Here is a 19,948-nt window from a genome sequence, read left to right on the forward strand (position 1 = left end):
TGTGTGCTACCAAACGTCACAACGTAACTGGGTGATTATAAAGGTGCTCTACAGGTGTCTCCAAAGGTACATGTTGGGTTGGCGTATTTCGAGATTAGGTTTTGTCACTCCGATTGTCGGAGAGGTATCTCTGGGCCCTCTCGGTAATGCACATCACATAAGCCTTGCAAGCATTGCAACTAATGAGTTAGTTGCGGGATGATGTATTACAGAACGAGTAAAGAGACTTGCCGGTAACGAGATTGAACTAGGTCTTGGATAGCGACGATCGAATCTCGGGCAAGTAACATACCGATGACAAAGGGAACAGTGTATGTTGTTATGCGGTCTGACCGATAAAGATCTTCGTAGAATATGTAGGAGCCAATATGGGCATCCAGGTCCCGCTATTGGTTATTGACCGGAGACGTGTCTCGGTCATGTCTACATTGTTCTCGAACCCGTAGGGTCCGCACGCTTAAGGTTACGATGACAGTTATATTATGAGTTTATGTATTTTGATGTATCGAAGGTTGTTCGGAGTCCCGGATGTGATCACGGACATGAAGATGAGTCTTGAAATGGTCGAGACGTAAAGATTGATATATTGGAAGCCTATGTTTGGATATCGGAAGTGTTCCGGGTGAAATCGGGATTTTACCGGAGTACCGGGAGGTTACCGGAACCCCCCGGGAGCTATATGGGCCTTAGTGGGCTTTAGTGGAAAGGAGAAAGGGGCAGCCCAAGGTGGCTGTGCGCCTCCCCCCTTCCCCTAGTCCTATTAGGACTAGGAGAGGTGGCCGGCCCCCTCTCTCTCTTTCCCCCCTCAAGGAGTCCTATTCCAACTAGGATTGGGGGGGAATCCTACTCCCAGAGGGAGTAGGACTCTCCTGGCGCGCCTCCTGTGGCCGGCCAGCCCCCCCTCTAATCCTTTATATACTGAGGCAGAGGCACCCCAGAAACACACAAGTTGATCCACGTGATCTATTCCTTAGCCGTGTGCGGTGCCCCCAGCCACCATATTCCTCGATAATACTGTAGCGGAGTTTAGGCGAAGCCCTGCTGCTGTAGTGCATCAAGATCGTCACCACGCCGTCGTGCTGACGGAACTCTTCCCCGAAACTTTGCTGGATCGGAGTCCGGGGATCGTCATCGAGCTGAACGTGTGCTCGAACTCGGAGGTGCCGTAGTTTCGGTGCTTGATCGGTCGGATCGAGAAGACGTACGACTACTTCCTCTACGTTGCGTCAACGCTTCCGCAGTCGGTCTGCGTGGGTACGTAGACAACACTCTCCCATCTCGTTGCTATGCATCACCATGATCTTGCGTGTGCGTAGGAAATTTTTTGAAATTACTACGAAACCCAACACATACATGAATCGGAATTTGATAGAATACTCTATGTGCTTCACTTATATCTTTTGAGCTAAGTAGTTTTGCTCTATGTGCTTTACTTATATCCTTTGAGCGTTATAATTTTGCTCTATGTGCTTCACTTAGATCTTTTAGAGCACGGTGGTGGTTTGTTTTAAATAAACTATTGATCTCTCATGCTTCACTTAAATTATTTTGAGAGTCTTAATAGCATGGTAATTTGCTTAATAATAACATGCTTGGTATTCAAGATTTGTGAAACTTTCTTTTGAGTGCGTTGAATACTAAGAAAAGTTGGATGCTTGATAATTGTTTTGAGATATGGAGGTAGTAATATCAAAGTCATGCTAGTAGAGTAATTTTGAATTTGAGAAGTGCTTGAGTTAAAGTTTGCAAGTCCGGTAGCATGCACGTATGGTAAACGTTATGCAACAAATTTGAAACATGAGGTGTTATTTGATTGTCCTCCTTATGAGTGGCGGTCAGGGACGAGCGATGGTCTTTTCCTACCAATCTATCCCCCTAGGAGCATGCACGTAATACTTTGGTTTTTGATGGCTTGTAGATTTTTGCAATAAGTATATGAGTTCTTTATGACTAATGTTGAGTCCATGGATTATACGCACTATCACCCTTCCATCATTGCTAGCCTCTTCGGTACCATGCATTGCCCTTTCTCACATTGAGAGTTGGTGCAAACTTCGCCGGTGCATCCAAACCCCGTGATATGATACGCTCTTTCACACATAAACCTCCTTATATCTTCCTCAAAACAGCCACCATACCTACCTATTATGGCATTTCCATAGTCATTCCGAGATATATTGCCATGCAACTTTCCACCATCCAGTTCATCATGACACATACATCATCGTCATATTGCTTAGCATGATCATGTAGTTGACATAGTATTTGTGGCAAAGCCACCGTTCATAATTCTTTCATACTTGTCACTCTTGATTCATTGCATATCCCGGTACACCGCCGGAGGCATTCATATAGAGTCATACTTTGTTCTAGTATCGAGTTGTAATCATTGAGTTGTAAATAAATAGAAGTGTGATGATCATCATTCAATAGAGCATTGTCCCAAAAAAAAGGCCAAAGAAAAAAAAAGAAGGCCTAAAAAAAGAAAATAAATAAAAAGGGGCAATGCTACTATCCTTTTTTCCACACTTGTGCTTCAAAGTAGCACCATGATATAGCGAGTCTCATATATTGTGCTTCAAAGTAGGACCATGTTCTTCATATAGAGAGTCTCATATGTTGTCACTTTCATATACTAGTGAGAATTTTTCATTATAGAACTTGGCTTGTATATTCCAACGATGGGCCTCCTCAAGTGCCCTAGGTCTTCGTGAGCAAGCAAGTTGGATGCACACCCACTTAGTTTCTTTTGTTGAACTTTCATACATTTATAGCTCTAGTGCATCCGTTGCATGGCAATCCCTACTCCTTGCATTAACATCAATCGATGGGCATCTCCCTAGCCCATTGATTAGCCTCATTGATGTGAGACTTTCTCCTTTTTTGTCTTCTCCACATAACCCCCATCATTATATTCTATTCCACCCATAGTGCTATATCCATGGCTCACGCTCATGTATTGCGTGAAAGTTTATGAGTTTGAAATTATTAAGGTATGAAACAATTGCTTGGCTTGTCATCGGGGTTGTGTATGATGAGAGCATTCTTGTGTGACGAAAATGGAGCATGACTAAACTATATGATTTTGTAGGGATGAACTTTCTTTGGCCATCTTACTTTGAGAAAACATAATTGCTTTGTTGGTTTGCTTGAATTATTATTATTCTTTATGTCAATATGAACTTTTGTCTTGAATCTTCCTAATCTGAATATTCATACCACAATTAAGAAATTTTGCATTGAAATTATGTCAAGTAGCACTCCGCATCAAAAATTCTCTTTTTATCACTTACCTACTCGAGGACGAGCAGGAATTAAGCTTGGGGATGCCTGATACGTCTCCAACGTATCTATAATTTTTGATTGCTCCATGCTATATTATCTACTGTTTTGGACTATATTGGGCTTCATTTTCCACTTTTATATTATTTTTGGGACTAACCTATTAACCGGAGGCCTAGCCCAGAATTGCTATTTTTTTGCCTATTTCAGTGTTTCAAAGAAACGGAATATCAAACGGAGTCCAAACAGAATAATCCTTTCTGGAATGTGATTTTCTCACCGGATAAGACCCAGGAGACTTGGACCCTATGCCAAGGCATCAGAGAGGCGGTCACGAGGGTGGGGGGCGCGCCCTCCTCCCCCTAGGGCGCGCCCCCTGCCTCGTGGGCCCCTCGAAGCTCCACCGACGTACTTCTTCCTCCTATATATACCCACGTACCCCCAAACGAACAGATACGGAGCCAAAAACCTAATTCCACCGCCGCAACTTTCTGTATCCACGAGATCCCATCTTGGGGCCTGTTCCGGAGCTCCGCCGGAGAGGGCCGTCATCACGGAGGGATTCTACATCATCATAGCCCCTCCGATGAAGTGTGAGTAGTTTACCTCAGACCTTCGGGTCCATAGTTAGTAGCTAGATGGCTTCTTCTCTCTTTTTGGATCTCAATACAATGTTCTCCCCCTCTCTTGTGGAGATCTATTCGATGTAATCTTCTTCTTTTTGTGGTGTGTTTGTTGAGATCGATGAATTGTGGGTTTATGATCAAGTCTATCTATGGATAATATTTGAATCTTTTCTGAATTGTTTTATGTATGATTGGTTATCTTTGCAAGTCTCTTCGAATTATCCGTTTGGTTTGGCCAACTGGATTGGTAGTTCTTGCCATGGGAGAAGTGCTTAGCTTTGGGTTCGATCTTGTGGTGTCCTTTCCCAGTGACAGAAGGGGCAGCAAGGCACGTATTGTATCGTTGCCATCGAGGATAACAAGATGGGGTTTATTTCATATTGCATGAATTTATCTCTCTACATCATGTCATCTTGCTTAAAGCGTTACTCTGTTTTTAACTTAATACTCTAGATGCATGCTGGATAGCGGTCGATGAGTGGAGTAATAGTAGTAGATGCAGAATCGTTTTGATCTACTTGTCACGGACGTGATGCCTATATACATGATCATGCCTAGATATTCTCATAACTATGCTCAATTCTGTCAATTGCTCAACAGTAATTTGTTCACCCGCCGTAGAATACTTATGCTCTTGAGAGAAGCCACTAGTGAAACCTATGGCCCCCGGGTCTATTCTCATCATATCAATCTCCATCACTTTAATCTTGCTTTGCTTTTTACTTTGCCTTTTACTTTTTAATTTGCATCTCTATACCAAAAATACCAAAAATATTATATCTATCAGATCTCACTCTCGTAAGTGACCGTGAAGGGATTGACAACCCCTAATCGCGTTGGTTGCGAGTAGCTATCGTTTTGTGCAGGTATGAGGGACTTGAGTGTGGCCTCCTATTGGATTGATACCTTGGTTCTCAAAAACTGAGGGAAATACTTACGCTACTCTGCTGCATCATCCTCTCCTCTTCGGGGAAAACCAACGCAAGCTCAAGAGGTAGCAGTTAATAATGATAGTGCAACTTATTTTTGGCACTGCCGTTTAGGTCATATTGGTGTAAAACGCATGAAGAAACTCCATGCTGATGGGCTTTTGGAATCACTTGATTATGAATCAGTTGATGCTTGCGGACCATGCCTCTTTGGCAAGATGACTAAAAACGCCGTTCTCCGGAACAATGGAGCAAGCAACAGATTTGTTGGAAATTATACATACTGATGTATGTGGTCCGATGAGTGTTGAGGCTCGCGGCGGGTATCGTTATTTTCTGACCTTCACAGATGATTTGAGCAGATATGGGTATATCTACTTGAGGAAACATAAGTCTGAAACATTTGAAAAGTTCAAAGAATTTCAGAGTGAAGTGGAAAATCACTGTAACAAGAAAATAAAGTTTCTACGATCTGATTGCGGAGACAAATTTTTGAGTTACGAGTTTGATCTTCAATTAAAACAATGTGGAATAGCTTCACAAATTCATGCCACCTGGAACACCACAGCGTAATGGTGTGTCCGAACATTGTAACCGTACTTTATTAGATATGGTGCAATCTACGATGTCTCTTACCAATTTACCACTATCGTTTTGGGGTTATGCATTAGAGACAGCTGCATTCACGTTAAAAAGGGCACCATCTAAATCCGTTGAGACGACACTGTATGAACTGTGGTTTGGCAAGAAACCAAAGTTGTTGTTTCTTAAAGTTTAGGGTTGCGATGCTTATGTGAAAAAGTTTTCATCCTGATAAGCTCAAACCCAAATCGGAGAAATGTGTCTTCATTGGATACCCAAAGGAGACAGTTGGGTACACCTTCTATCACAGATCCGAAGCCAAGACATTCATTGCTAAGAATGGATCCTTTCTAGAGAAGGAGTTTCTCTTGAAAGAAGTGAGTGGGAGGGAAGTAGAACTTGATGAGGTAACTGTACCTGCTCCCTTATTGGAAAGTAGTTCATCACAAGAAATATGTTCCTGTGACTCCTACACCAATTAGTGAGGAAGATAATGATGATGATCATATAAACTCAGATCAAGTTACTACCGAACCTCGTAGGCCAACCAGAGTAAGATCCGCACCAGAGTGGTGCGGTAATCCTGTTCTGGAGGTCATGTTACTTGACCATGATGAACCTACGAACTATGAGGAAGCGATGATGAGCCTAGATTCCGCGCAATGGCTTGAGGCCATGAAATCTGAGATGGAATCCATGTATGAGAACAAAGTGTGGACTTTGGTTGAATTGCCCGATGATCGGCAAGCCATAGGAAATAAATGGATCTTCAAGAGGAAGACGGACGCTGATAGTAGTGTTACTATCTACAAAGCTAGAATTGTCGCAAAAGGTTTTTGACAAGTTCAAGGTATTGACTACGATGAGAATTTCTCACTCGTATCTATGCTTAAGTATGTCCGAATCATGTTAGCAATTGCCACATTTTAAGAAATCTAGCAAATGGATAACAACTGCAATCCTTAATGGACTTATTAAAGAAGAGTTGTATATGATGCAACCAGAAGGTTTTGTCAATCCTAAAGGTGCTAACAAAATATGCAATCTCCAGCGATCCATCTATGGACTGGTGCAAGCATCTCGGAGTTGGAATATACGCTTTGATAAGTTGATCAAAGCATATAGTTTTATACAGACTTGCGGTGAAGCCTGTATTTACAAGAAGTGAGTGGGAGCACTACAACATTTCTGGTAAGTATATGTGAATGACATATTGTTGATCGGAAATAATGTAGAATTTTCTGAAAAGCATAAAGGAGTATTTGAAAGGAGTTTTTCAAAGAAAGACCTCGGTGAAGCTGCTTACATATTGAGCATCAAGATCTATGGAGATAGATCAAGACGCTTGATAAGTTTTTTTCAATGAGTACATACCTTGACAAGATTTTGAAGTAGTTCAAAATGGAACAGTCAAAGAAAGAGTTCTTGCATGTGTTACAAGGTGTGAAATTGAGTAAGACTCAAAGCTCGACCACGACAGAAGATAGAAAGAGAATAAAAGTCATTCCCTATGCCTCAGCCATAGGTTCTATAAAGTATGCCAAGCTGTGTACTAGATCTATTATATACCCTACACTGAGTTTTGCAAGGGAGTACAATAGTGATATAGGAGTAGATCACTGGACAGCGGTCAAAATTATCCTTAGTGGAATAAGGATATGTTTCTCGATTATGGAGGTGACAAAAGGTTCGTCGTAAAGAGTTAAGTCGATGCAAGCTTTGACACCGATCTGGATGACTCTAAGTCTCGATCTAGATACATATTGAAAGTGGGCGCTATTAGCTAGAGTAGCTCCGTGCAGAGTATTGAAGACATAGAATATTTGCAAAATACATACGGATCTGAATGTGACAGATCCGTTGACTAAACTTCTCTCATAAGCAAAACATGATCACACCTTAGTACTCTTTGGGTGTTAATCACATAGCGATGTGAACTAGATTATTGACTCTAGTAAACCCTTTGGGTGTTGGTCACATGACGATGGGTGTTGATCACATGGTAATGTGAACTATTGGTGTTAAATCACATGGCAATGTGAACTAGATTATTGACTCTAGTGCAAGTGGGAGACTAAAGGAAACATGCCCTAGAGGCAATAATAAAGTTATTATTTATTTCCTTATATCATGATAAATGTTTATTATTCATGCTAGAATTGTATTAACCGGAAACATGATACATGTGTGAATACATAGACAAACATAGTGTCACTAGTATGCCTCTACTTGACTAGCTCGTTGATCAAAGATGGTTATGTTTCCTAGCCATTGACATGAGTTGTCATTTGATTAATGGGATCACATCATTAGGAGAATGATGTGATTGACTTGACCCATTCCGTTAGCTTGGCACACGATCGTTCAGTATTTTGCTATTGCTTTCTTCATGACTTATACATGTTCCTATAACTATGAGATTATGCAACTCCCGTTTACTGGAGGAACACTTTGTGTGCTACCAAACATCACAACGTTACTGGGTGATTATAAAGGTGCTCTACATGTGTCTTCAAAGGTACTTGTTGGGTTGGCATATTTCGAGATTAGGATTTGTCACTCTGATTGTCGGAGAGGTATCTCTGGGCCCACTCGGTAATACACATCACTTAAGCCTTGCAAGCATTGCAACTAATGAGTTAGTTGCGGGATGATGTATTACAGAATGAGTAAAGAGACTTGCCGGTAACGAGATTGAACTAGGTATTGAGATACCGTCGATCGAATCTCGGGCAAGTAACATACCGATGACAAAGGGAACAACGTATGTTGTTATGCGGTCTGACCGATAAAGATCTTCGTAGAATATGTGGGAGCCAATATGAGCATCCAGTTTCCGCTATTGGTTATTGATCGGAGACGTGTCTCGGTCATGTCTACATAGTTCTCGAACCCGTAGGGTCTGCACGCTTAAAGTTTCGATGACAGTTATATTATGAGTTTATATGTTTTGATATACCGAAGGTTGTTCGGAGTCCCGCATGTGATCACGGACATAACGAGGAGTCTCAAAATGGTCGAGACATGAAGATTGATATATTGGACTATATTCGGACACCGGAATGGTTCCGGGGGTTATCAGATATATACCGGAGTACCGGGGGGTTACCGGAACCCCCCCGGAGGTTATTGGGCCTCATGGGCCCAATTGGTGGAAGAGGAGAGGCGGCCAAGGGGCAGCCGCGCGCCCCTCCCCCCCTTTCCTTTCTCCCTCTCTCTCCTTCCCTCTCCTCTCCTAATCCAACAAGGAAAAGGGAGGGAGTCCTACTCCCGGTAGGAGTAGGACTCCTCCTGGCGCGCCCCTCCTGGCCGGCCGCCTCTCCCCCCTTGCTCCTTTATATACGGGGGCAGGGGGCACCCTAGAGACACAACAATTGATTTGTTGATCTTTTAGCCGTGTGCGGTGCCCCCCTTCACCATAGTCCACCTCGATAATACTGTAGCGGTGCTTAGGCGAAGCCCTGCGTCGGTAGAACATCATCATCATCACCACGCCGTCGTGTTGACGAAACTCTTCCTCAACACTCGGCTAGATCGGAGTTCGAGGGACGTCATCGGGCTGAACGTGTGCTGAACTCGGAGGTGCCGTGTGTTTGGTACTTGATCGGTCGGATCGTGAAGACGTACGACTACATCAACCGCGTTGTCCTAACGCTTCCGCTTTCGGTCTACGAGGGTACGTGGACAACACTCTCCCCTCTCGTTGCTATGCATCACCATGATCTTGCGTGTGCGTAGGAAATTTTTTGAAATTACCACGTTCCCCAACACATTATACCAAAAGCAAAGAAGAATAGCAGAACACAATATGTTTACAATGCAGTGAGAGTTATATCCAACTTGGTAGAACACGATTCATTTTTTATTCAGGCTATTACACAAATAGCAAAGCACGATGGCAGCACCCACCTAGTCCACTACTGGTTATACAATATGTATTCCACAGATGGAAGGAAAAATAGACGACTAATTCCATCGTTTGAATTTCTCAAAGAAAGATATAGGAGTAACTAAGCACTAATAACAGCAATGGTTTGGTTAATTACATCACTTTGAGGATGTCATAGAAAATGTCACATGATATACCAAAAGCAAGTCCTAACAGTAGCCTAAGAGAACCGATATATATAGTTTTTCTATGTCATATGGTGATAGTAGTGTATTGGATAGCTCTATCTGAAGATCTTGCTTGTCGAGGTGTTCTCTGAAAGATCTGTTGATAGAATTCTAAAGAGATGAGTGAACCTAGAATGGAAACAAATAAAATTTTGCAACCCAAAAAAGTATAACCACAAGCATGGTACAAGAAGCACAACATTACTAAAAAAATGTCTTCCTAGTTTTGATGGAGATACTGCCAAAAGTAAGGCAGGAAATCTCAAATTAGAACACCAGAAAAATGTCTTCCTAGTTTTGATGGAGGTACTGCCAAAAGTAAGGCAGGAAATCTCAAATTATAACACCAGGAAGCAAACCATAAAAATAAATATGTGCAGCTGACACAAGATTAGCCATGGTAGCTAGCTACACAGATCCATGACCCCCTAGTCATATACACAAGTCCTCCCCACCTCTCTCTTCATGTTGGCTCTGACCGGAACGGCACACCAGTCAGCACCACGAAGGGGTCAAACACAACCAGGCCATGAAGTACTCAGCAAGAACAAATGAACAAAACATTTCCACGCAGGACAATATTTAAAATGGAGCAGCAAAGGCTAATAGTACTCCTTCATTAAGGTGAAGGCAAACATGAGAAGATTGTTACCGACCATATGTCCCCTGCATTAAGGTGAATGCCTGCTCCAGAAGCCGATGTGGTGTGAATCTTTAGAAATGCTCATAGTACTCCAAACTCCTACAAAATCATTCACATGTTTTTTCTTCAGCATAAGAATGGGGGTGCATGTACAAATAACTCGCGGGATAGATGAGCACGAAGGAAAATAGAAGGAAATTCGAGATATAAATCAATCGACCAGAACCTTGACTTCCAGTCGATCAGCGCACATTGGTATGCTTGCGAAGGGAGGCCGCGACGTTAGAATCACATAAGTATCTCACGTCAGAGATCATCAGTACCTTACACAGCGTCGTGCCGACTCCTACACCATGTTGTCGTGGAAGGAAAAACCAGAGAGTAAGGCCCATTCCGAAAGCTACCAAATTCACCACCCAGAGTCCATTATATTTATCCAGTGAGTTGCCTCCCATAAAGCCTACAATTATGGTCACAGTCTCTCTCTATATAAAAAATAAGCCATGAGTAAAAAGTAGTTGACAGTAAATCATAAGCATTACTCATAAACAATTCATGCTGACTCCTACGTCTAAATATTGGCTCAACTTGTTCTAGTTAATCAGTAGGCACAACAATAAAATCTAATTATTCTGATTGACACATGAAAATAATGGAAGAAAGGGAAGAGAAAAAGTAATTTCAGCATAGGAACAGCTGCCATCCGACATAACACATGCCTTCAGGTTATCTACATAAAGAAAAAATGATAAGGCTTTTAAAGGCTTCATTGAGCAGGTGCACATGTGACTCATATGTCCATATTAGCATAGGCGTATTTTAAGAGCACTGGCATTTTCCCTTTTCAACATACGATGCCCTGATGTTAAGGAGTACATTAACATGTAAGGAGTGCAGCTTGCCGCACACTGCCTAAACCCACTCCACATAACAGGGCGCATCCATCAAAAAAGCATGTAGGCACATCAAATAAGAGTGGCCATTGAGGTAAGAGACAACACAGCCCATAATAATACAAAGCAAATGTTCCTATGATCAGGATACAAAAATCTACATAGGTGCCCATTAGAATTACACAACAAACTGCGTAAAGATCAAAAACATGGGCATGGAAGGTACATAATTCAAGGTGCATCCTTATTCTGATAAATATAAGGTAACAACAAATATCTATATATTTGAACTCTCGTCTGATATATGGTTGAATAATATAGATTAACCATGTAGATTCGTTAGTCATTACCAGAATAGATTTGGCAAGAAAAAAAGACTAAAATTTTGTACAGTTCAAACTGTAGGCTGGCTCTCAGAATGCTGGTGTGGTCACAAAATCACAGATAATCCAGAGAAGCATAACAGTGCCATGCAAGAAAAAGAAACCAAGACATAGGAGCATCGACGTAAAACGTGAAAGAAAAGAACCAGCGCATCCAAGATAGTGAATCTTGTATTTTCAGTCGCAAAGTGGACTCTACCAACTTCGACAGTCTTCCCCTGAGCACATGCAAGAAAATGCATAAGAAACCGTAGAGCATTAACACTGATCATTAAGCAGGCACAATAGTGTATCTTAAACATAATAAAAGCTGATGTAACATTAGGAACTCTCGAGATTCTATACTCGTGGATTGTGGCCTAGAGGTAAGTAATAATGTTTCAAATAGAGAGTTCAAAGAAAGCTGATGTAACATTAGGAACTCTCGAGATTCTATACTCGTGGATTGTGGCCTAGAGGTAAGTAATAATGTTTCAAATAGAGAGTTCAAAGTTTACGTCATCAATGGATTGCACCTCCTCAAATTCGGATTGTTCATTAAATAGATCTGAGGAGCACTTGGTATGAGTGACCTATATTCATGTTGCCAAGCACACAAATATTAGCATTTAATCTTGGGGGAAATATTAAATGCTGGATAGAAAATGCCATGCTCTCCATTTAACATACACTGGAAATTTTATTTGAATTCAGCATAGCTTGAACCCCTGATAGGCAATTCGTGAGTTAACATTTGGACTAAGATGGCCTTCATCAAACATATATGATCCAATTTGAGAACATCCAGCAGACTCTTTGCTGGCATCTTCCACAAAGAAGCCTATGGAATATTGAGGCTATTGGATCCTGAACTGGTCTGCATATGTTTAATAAATTAATCCAAATATAAAGGCTATCGAATCCAGAATTTGGCTATGTTTTCATAAATTAGTCAGGAAGTTAGTCCGTAAACTAAGATCTTAGTATTATATAAAGGGGAATCCTTAATACCTCAAAATTGCAGGGAAGAAACTTGAGAAAGAGAACTCCTCGCTTGGATCCCCTTTCAGGCCTGTCTCTAGCCTCTTTTGGAAGTAACACAGGTATATCCAACTCATATAAATGCCAAACAGTATAACTGGGAGGTAAGATACCAAGTCCTTCATGAAGAAGCTTACAACAATGGAAATCAATGCAGTAAGAGATGGGATCCACTGAGTAGGGACAAAAATAAACATGTCAGATCAGACGATAACATCAAACAGAGCCATTCTATTAACAGTATCAGTTACAAACCTTTCCCTTAATCTTCAGCACGAAAAGATTAAGCTCCATCTCTGGCATAAGTTGCTTGATGCCCACCAGCAATCCTGACTGAACCCCATAAAAACCAGAAAGAGGAGTGTACCTGAGAAATCAAACGTTAAGAAAAACTCATCAGTTTACCCAATACAGAACATCAAACCAGATGTGCTCAGACACTTCTATAGAAATAGAATACTTACAGGTAGCTCTCTTGTTGTGTTACATAGTACACAGCAATAGCAGTTACGAAGACATACATTGAAGTTGAGAAGTTGACAATAAAAACGAACTTTGATAACTCCTTTGTTCCCCATAAAGGCTCCAATAATTTCCCAAATAAAAGAAGACCAATTATGCTGATAATCACCTGGAAGCACATTATCCATGTGAATTGAGGGGGCTCGATTAAATATGAATGGTTTAAGTCTTATTAAAATAGTGCAGTTGGCAGCTGGGGACCAAAGAAAGGCGAATCTAAAGATATGATAGTATATTTTATTTAATATATAAACACCAAATATGAAACCGCTGATCACATGGTCCAGAGCAAACAATGATAAAGGAGAGCACTACTCGCTGTCACTCCCTAACAAGCTTAACATGACCCTAAAGTTAAGGCTCATCTGCAGAAAGTATCTCAGGCAAGTACTGTAGATAGCTCACTGTACATCCATGCCATACAATGCATATGTGTTATCACTTCTCACAGATATTTCCACTCAATTGATTTTGCGACCATTGCTCAACATAAATGAAGATAGAATTCTGGATATTATATTTTCTACCTTACTAAAACATGATTTAATTCATGAGAAAAACTTACCAATCTATAATCAGACAGACATAGCAACCATACTCTAATTCACTCCCTATCCAAATCTCATCAAGGGTGCGGATTTTGGCTGAAAGAAAGAACCGGAGATGACGAACATACATAAGTAAATGCGGGAGTGTGCGTGGGAGTTCTCCTTGATTTCGGTTCATCACTAATAGCATAATATATGTGTCCTGAACCTCCTGGTTGATCATCTTCAGAGTCTCTGCTCCTCAAAACACCTTCCTCCTCCTCCCCAGAACTTCCATCTTCATGCTCATCGACTGACGTGTCTTCCATGTCCTGAGTTGCCAGCTCTGAACTATCATCTGGAGCGAGTCAACATCCATATGTCTTAAATGAAACATCTAAACTGGTAAAAAATGCCTTGCACAACAAATGAAATTTAGTTCTCTTTTGCGAGATAGGTCAAACCAACCAAATAACAAACTACTATGTCTTAAAAGCATAGTCTAATAACCCGAGGAAGCAAGCATTATTAATTCAAGTAAATGGTCTATCTCCTTAGAACTAAAATCATGGCTCGTCTTAGTTCCTCCTATTTAATACAGAACGTGGTGAAAAATTCAGATTTTGTATACTGCAAGCTCATGCTAAAACCAGTTTAATCACTTGTGATATATAGATCAATAACCTAAGTCGCCGCCGATGACAAGGGGACGCTAGTGCCATGGTCCGAACCCCACGATTATTAACAAATAAGCACTAAAGCTTGCCGAGCTATGACGATAGGTGTGCTTCTTATACTACTCACATGTTCAATAAGAGAACCACCCCATAGCAGGTTGTCACCCTTTGAGCGAGCAACTGAAGGAAAAAAGAAAACAGTGGTCAGTTTAGGCAGTGTGGAATCAGGAAGACTTGGATTCAAATGATGTAACAATATATACCTTAGTGTGCAATAGCATTGCTCTGAAAAACAACATCAAGAGTGTCAAGAACAACAACCTGCACATAATTATTAGTCCTTTGATGGCTGACTCACTATATATTGAACTAATCTGAGTGTAATTCGGTGTAGCAGACCACCTTACCATGATGAGATTGGTGTAGGAGTCAAACCCTTTGTCATCGTCCTGGACGATCTCAGCCGGCAGCAACCCCAGGCTATGGCCGTGGAAGAAGAGGGAGCCCGGGTCGGCGGCGCGAGGTGAAGGGAGAGGACCACGCCGGGGCCTGGATCCGCCGGTCCTTCTCGCCTTCAGTAAATATATTTAGCAATTTTTCTGTTTTTTTTGGTTTTTCAACGAGTATACAAATGTTCACAATGTTTCTTAATTTTGTTCAGTGTATATTACACAATATTCAATGTGTATTAGTAAATTGTTCGACGTATTTTCACAAATGTTCAGTACGTGTCTGAAAATTGTTCAGCGTGTATATTCATATTTTCTTTTAAAAATGGTCATCGTATATATTCATATTTTCTTTTAAAAATGGTCATCGTATATATTCATATTTTCTTTTAAAAATGGTCATCATATATTATTTCAAATACTCAACTTATTTTAATAAAATGTTCAACTGGTATCGCAAAATGTTCAACGGATATTACAATATTTTATGTGTACTTAAAAAAAAGATTCAACAGTGTATGGTACTTAAACTTTCGCGCCTTTAATTATTATAAGAGGTCCTGAGTTCGAACTCTCTTGCGGGCACATGAATTTTTGTTTCTTTTTTTACTTGTGAGCTCGTTTCCTCATAATGGGCCGGCCCATGCGCTCTTCCTTCAGCGAAGGCTCGACCATTTTTGCCGCCCGCGCGCGGCAAATAGGAGCTCTCCTTCCCAACCACGCCGGCCCCTAGGGTTCCACCAGGGGAGGAAAGGGGATCGGGTGTCAGTTATGCACCGCTGCCTGCCGTGCACCGATCTCCACCATCTCGCCGTCGCCGTCGCCGTCGCCGTCGGATGCCTCGAATGAGGATCCACCGGTGCTTGAGCAGAGGCGCCCAAATAAGCAGCTCCCCCTTTGGGAGCGGCAGCCCCCAATCGAAGCAGCAGCAGCAGCAGCCCCCTTTCCGAGCCGCAATCCGCAATCGAAGCGGCTCCCTTTTTTAATGGCTAATCCGGAATCAAAGCAGTCCTTTCCGGATTACAATCAGAAACAGGCCCTCTTTCGAATTCATTATCCGAGTTTCCATTGGTGGCGGGAACGTAGCAGCTATATATATATCTGGCCTGGCGGACAATTTTAAGAGGAGGCGAGCAATAACTCCCTAAGTGGACATCAGTTTTCGGAGCGACCAGCAACTCGGGCGATGGCGAAGTCTAGTCGCCGGCGACGGGCTGCCAAATCGATGGACAGGCCATCGGCTTCGACCGTGGGGGTGAGTTCCTTTTCCTCCCCTTCCTCTGAATATCTTATTTTCCTTCGCAGCCAGGGGTCAAATTTTAGTCTTTCAGGCAGCATCAAAAATGAATCTTTGAGCCTATCGAAATCTACGTACCTTTTATGTTGGTACAAATAAAATAATTTTTGTGTTGTCTTAAAGTAGATCAAAGCTGCATCCCTGCGACAGTAGACAAATTGTATCTCCGAGACAATCAAACTTGCACTTTCGAGACTTATCAATATTGTGTATTTGAGTGTACCGTGGTATCAACTCTGATTCGTTGGGGTGCCAAATGCAGGAAGTCAATCCAGATGATAGGATCAGCAGCTTGCCCAATGACATCCTGCTCAACATTCTTGACCGACTCGATGTCTGCAACGCTGCGAGAACCAGTGTCCTCTCGAGAAGGTGGAGTCAGCTTCCTGCAATGCTCCCACGGCTTGTAATCAGTGCTCCGAACCTCCTGCCCTCAGAAACTAAAACCAAAAAGACCAATGGTAAATTGGTTCGGAGGACCAAAGCAGCTGTGGCCGAAGCTTTGGCCAATGCAGGACTGTCCAATGCTGAATTGGTTCAGAGGACCAATGCAGCTGTGGCCAAAGCCTTGGCCGATGCAGCCAAAGCTGTGGCCAATACAGCTGCAGCCAAAGCGACAAAGAGCATACTGGCACGCAGGGATCCGGGTGGATGCACCATCCGCCTCTTGAGCATGACGTTCTACTTGAAAGACGATGCCCCCATATCAGTTGGGCATTCTGTTGCCAATGCCATGGCAACATGCAAGATTGAAAAGGCCGAATTCATAGTTCTGACAGAGAAGGAACGCCTAGAGTGCGACGTTTATGACGTGGAAAACTATGGGACACGGTTTGTGTCGTTTTTTAATGAATGTGTCAATGCATTTGCTGGTCTCACCCGCCTCCACCTGCAGAATTTGAGATTCGCCAAATCAGACTTTGTTTCCAACATTCTTGTCACCTGCAAGAAATTAAATTATTTAGGTTTTCTCAATTGCGACACAGAGGATTGGATAACGCTCCAAGTTGAACATGCACAGCTCAGTGAGCTCAGTATTGTTAATTGCCGGTTTGACATGGTCAAACTCGCCTGGGTTCCGAAACTCACCTGCCTGGAGTTTGAGTTTTGGGTGTCTTTCAAAAAACCACCATTGTCATTTGGCCATGTCCCATTGCTTGAGGTTCTGCGCCTTTCAAATGTTGCTCTTAATTGGCACAAAATGGTCAAGTTAAGTACATTTCTTCACGAGACCTCTGTCCGAGACCTGAGGTTGGGGTTTAAATCTGAAAAGGCAAGTCAGGTTGATTGCTTTGTTCTGGCTTCACTTGTTCACTACTCATCCTATCACATGCTTCTTGTTGCAGATTTGGGTTCAACCAGAGTGTTTGACCAGAAGGCAGGCATATGTGTTCTGCCAACTAAGGATTCTCAATCTACTTAGCATTCCTGAAGGGTATGATCTCACCTGGACAATGTTCTTTTTGGAAGCGGCGCCGTCCCTGGAGGAGCTCATATTGACGGTTTGTTCTTAACTAAAGCTTGTTCTATTCTTCTTCTTTTTTTCCTCTGGTGGGTTGCTCTACTATGAGACAGTATGTTCCTACCTACAGTCTTTTGTTTAGGGGTTGCTTTATTCTCTGTTGCATGATTGCACACACCTGTGCTTTCACCTGGAGTGCAAAATTAACCTGTTCCATTTACCTTTGTCCTATGGGTGGCATGTAGGTAATTGATCATCCATGTGAAATGGAAATGGACGAGAAGGTGAGGAGGCAGAAGTCGTATAGCAGGAACAAGGGGGTCCGGTGGGAATCACCTACATCAAATTTCAAGCACCATTGTCTCACCAAGCTAACCTTCTTCTGCTTCCAATCTGAAGAGTACATGGTGAGCCATGTCAGGCGTGTCATGAAAGCAGCGGTGAATCTAGGGGATGTGTACCTGTATGACAGGCTCACATGTATCTACTGCGAAGGCGAGGAGCCTCTAAAGCCGATAGTGTTTCTGAAGACAGATAAGCAGATGTCCTCAGTGGAGAAGCAAATCAGGAAGGGCATCGAGTCACCTGCCATAATCCACTTCCTGGCGGCTGCTGAAATAAGCGATGATTATCGTGCAAGGGTAACTGAAGACTGTTAGTGGGCAGTTTATTGAATACCAAGTCGGCTTGCCTGAGTACTCGATTGGGCTAGAAACAGTGGTCCAAATACGCATTTCCTTATTTGGTCTGCTTTTGTAGTTGCAATGCCTTGTATAATTAAAATCAGTTGAAACCAATTGTGGCACTATTGTCTGTGAATTCAAAAGTTAAATTTTAGACCAAAGTTTATAATAGTATTGGATCCATTGATGTGTAATGGCCGATGAGTGCATCAGCATGTTTTTTAGAGCATATTGCCCGGAAGGGGCAGCATCGGCAGACCATCTATATATTGAACTAAAAAAAATATAGAGTATATGTTGCAAAAAGTATATCGTTGGATTTGTGGCCAATTGTGACAGTGGGGAAGAAGCGATGGCGATGTTGGCTGGTCGCTTGGCCATGGCGTGCTGAATCGGATAATTGCTGCGGTGTCATTTGAGAGAATCAGCTGTGGTTTTGGCTATAAGATGAATGTTTGTGTTCGGCCAAGTTCTCACCTGAATGATACGCTTTACAACTCAACGTTCAGTGAAAACGATAAGGAGAGAGAATAGTAAATGAACCGATCAATAAAGTAAATAGCTTTTGCGCAACAGACGAGCGTAGCAGGCCGTAGGATATTGCCGGTCTTGAGTTGTTGACCTTCCGTCAAGGCCATTTCTATTCGACGTGTAGGTTCCCTAGACGGCATTTCCTATTTGGTGCCACAAGCGCCAGTTAACGTGCATTTTGTAAACTGGCGCCTCTGGCGTCCATAAATGGGCCGGCCCATCTGGGCGCCCGTGACGTTTTTTTTAAAATTCAACGAACTTTTTTGAATATTGATGAACTTTTCGAAATTTAATGAACATTTGTCTTGAAAATGGATGAAGTTTTTATTTATGAACTTTTTTGTCAGTTCCATGAACTTTTTTTCAATTTCTATGAACTTTTGCTAAATTGGATGAACTTTTTTTCAATTTGAACGAACTTTTTTTCAATTTGAAAGAACTTTTTTTCAAATTGATGAACTTTTTTTAAAGATATGAACGTATTTTTTCAAATGGATGAACCTTTTTTCTTTAAATCTGTAAACCTTTCTTGAATTCATATTTTTTTTCATAAAAAAATGGGGGCATCACGCTAGTGGGCCGGCCCATGCTAGCAGCGCTGCAGGCGCCGGATCGTTAACGGGCGCCTGCAGCGCTGTATAGGAGCTCCCCTGATTTTTTATTCCTTTTGTTACTCTTTTTTTTAAAAGCAATAGCTTTGATAGTAATGGCTGGATCTACTAATACCCCGTCCATTGAGTATAACAGAGCCAACCAACGTCAGGGATTCTAGCTCAAGATCAGGAAAGAGCTTCGTTCCCTCCCTAGACAGCGACCTAGCGCATAGCCCCCATGTGTGCCTGTCCACAATATGGGCCGGCCCAGTCTGGTTTTTTCCCACCCATTTTGGGAAGGTTCCAGAACATTCCCCAAAGACCACTGCTATGCACACACGCTTTTATCATGATCCATGCACGATGGTGCACATCAAGCCATCCAATCTTGGTAGAAAGTGCAGCACATCCGTCTGATTGCCCCTCGTGCATAAATCGTGCATGAAGTGTCGGCTCTGTAGTAGTTTCGTTCCTTGAACCATTTTTTTTTCCTTTTCTTCTGATTCTTCTTTCTTTTATATTCATTTTTTCTTTTCCTTTTTTCAAGTACTTTTTATTTTCCTTTTTTTCTTTTTTCGAACATCTTTTTCAAATTCTTGAACATTTTTCAACTTTTTGCAAAAAACAAATATTGAACATTGTTTTCAAACTTGTGAAAATTTTATGAATTGACGAACATTTTTTGAATCGGTGAACATTTTTAATCAAGGAATATCTTTTAAATCGGCGAACC

General features: G+C 41.9%; 2 protein-coding genes and 1 long non-coding RNA gene across 3 annotated transcripts; 1 reads left to right on the plus strand and 2 right to left on the minus strand.

The window, feature by feature from the left end:
* Positions 1 to 9,253: 9,253 nt before the first annotated feature.
* LOC147966952 (uncharacterized) lies at positions 9,254 to 11,875 on the minus strand. Its single transcript, XR_015607876.1, has 3 exons — positions 10,502 to 11,875; positions 10,192 to 10,277; positions 9,254 to 9,632 (listed from the first exon to the last, which is right to left on the minus strand). It is a non-coding gene; the product is annotated as an uncharacterized LOC147966952 (long non-coding RNA).
* Positions 11,876 to 12,437: 562 nt separating this feature from the next.
* On the minus strand, positions 12,438 to 13,852 carry LOC147966953 (rhomboid-like protein 19). Its single transcript, XM_087530986.1, has 5 exons — positions 13,753 to 13,852; positions 13,582 to 13,640; positions 12,939 to 13,105; positions 12,730 to 12,841; positions 12,438 to 12,647 (listed from the first exon to the last, which is right to left on the minus strand). Exons 1-5 carry the CDS (start codon positions 13,850 to 13,852, stop codon positions 12,438 to 12,440), a joined length of 648 nt encoding a protein of 215 aa, XP_087387112.1.
* Positions 13,853 to 14,469: 617 nt separating this feature from the next.
* On the plus strand, positions 14,470 to 18,980 carry LOC125516659 (uncharacterized). The gene is made up of 4 exons (XM_087529192.1): positions 14,470 to 15,904; positions 16,209 to 17,219; positions 17,293 to 17,448; positions 17,654 to 18,980. The coding sequence occupies exons 1-4, from the start codon at positions 15,836 to 15,838 to the stop codon at positions 18,065 to 18,067; spliced, it is 1,650 nt and encodes a 549-aa protein (XP_087385318.1). The 5' UTR covers positions 14,470 to 15,835; the 3' UTR covers positions 18,068 to 18,980.
* Positions 18,981 to 19,948: the final 968 nt, after the last annotated feature.

The sequence above is a fragment of the Triticum urartu genome, chromosome 6A (assembly GCF_056163025.1).
Source record: "Triticum urartu cultivar PI428250 chromosome 6A, HENAU_Tu73, whole genome shotgun sequence".
Taxonomy (NCBI): domain Eukaryota; kingdom Viridiplantae; phylum Streptophyta; class Magnoliopsida; order Poales; family Poaceae; genus Triticum; species Triticum urartu.

Excerpts from the sequence above, each read along its gene's own strand:
- LOC147966953 (XM_087530986.1), bottom strand. The coding sequence starts at position 13,852 with ATGGAAGACACGTCAGTCGATGAGCATGAAGATGGAAGTTCTGGGGAG. Across the intron at positions 13,641-13,752 it reads TGAAGATGATCAACCAGGAG|CCAAAATCCGCACCCTTGAT; the intron begins GTTCAGGACACA and ends TCTTTCTTTCAG. Across the intron at positions 12,648-12,729 it reads TGCTGAAGATTAAGGGAAAG|TGGATCCCATCTCTTACTGC; the intron begins GTTTGTAACTGA and ends GTCCCTACTCAG.
- LOC125516659 (XM_087529192.1), top strand. The coding sequence starts at position 15,836 with ATGGCGAAGTCTAGTCGCCGGCGACGGGCTGCCAAATCGATGGACAGG. Across the intron at positions 15,905-16,208 it reads CATCGGCTTCGACCGTGGGG|GAAGTCAATCCAGATGATAG; the intron begins GTGAGTTCCTTT and ends TGCCAAATGCAG. Across the intron at positions 17,220-17,292 it reads TGGGGTTTAAATCTGAAAAG|ATTTGGGTTCAACCAGAGTG; the intron begins GCAAGTCAGGTT and ends TTCTTGTTGCAG.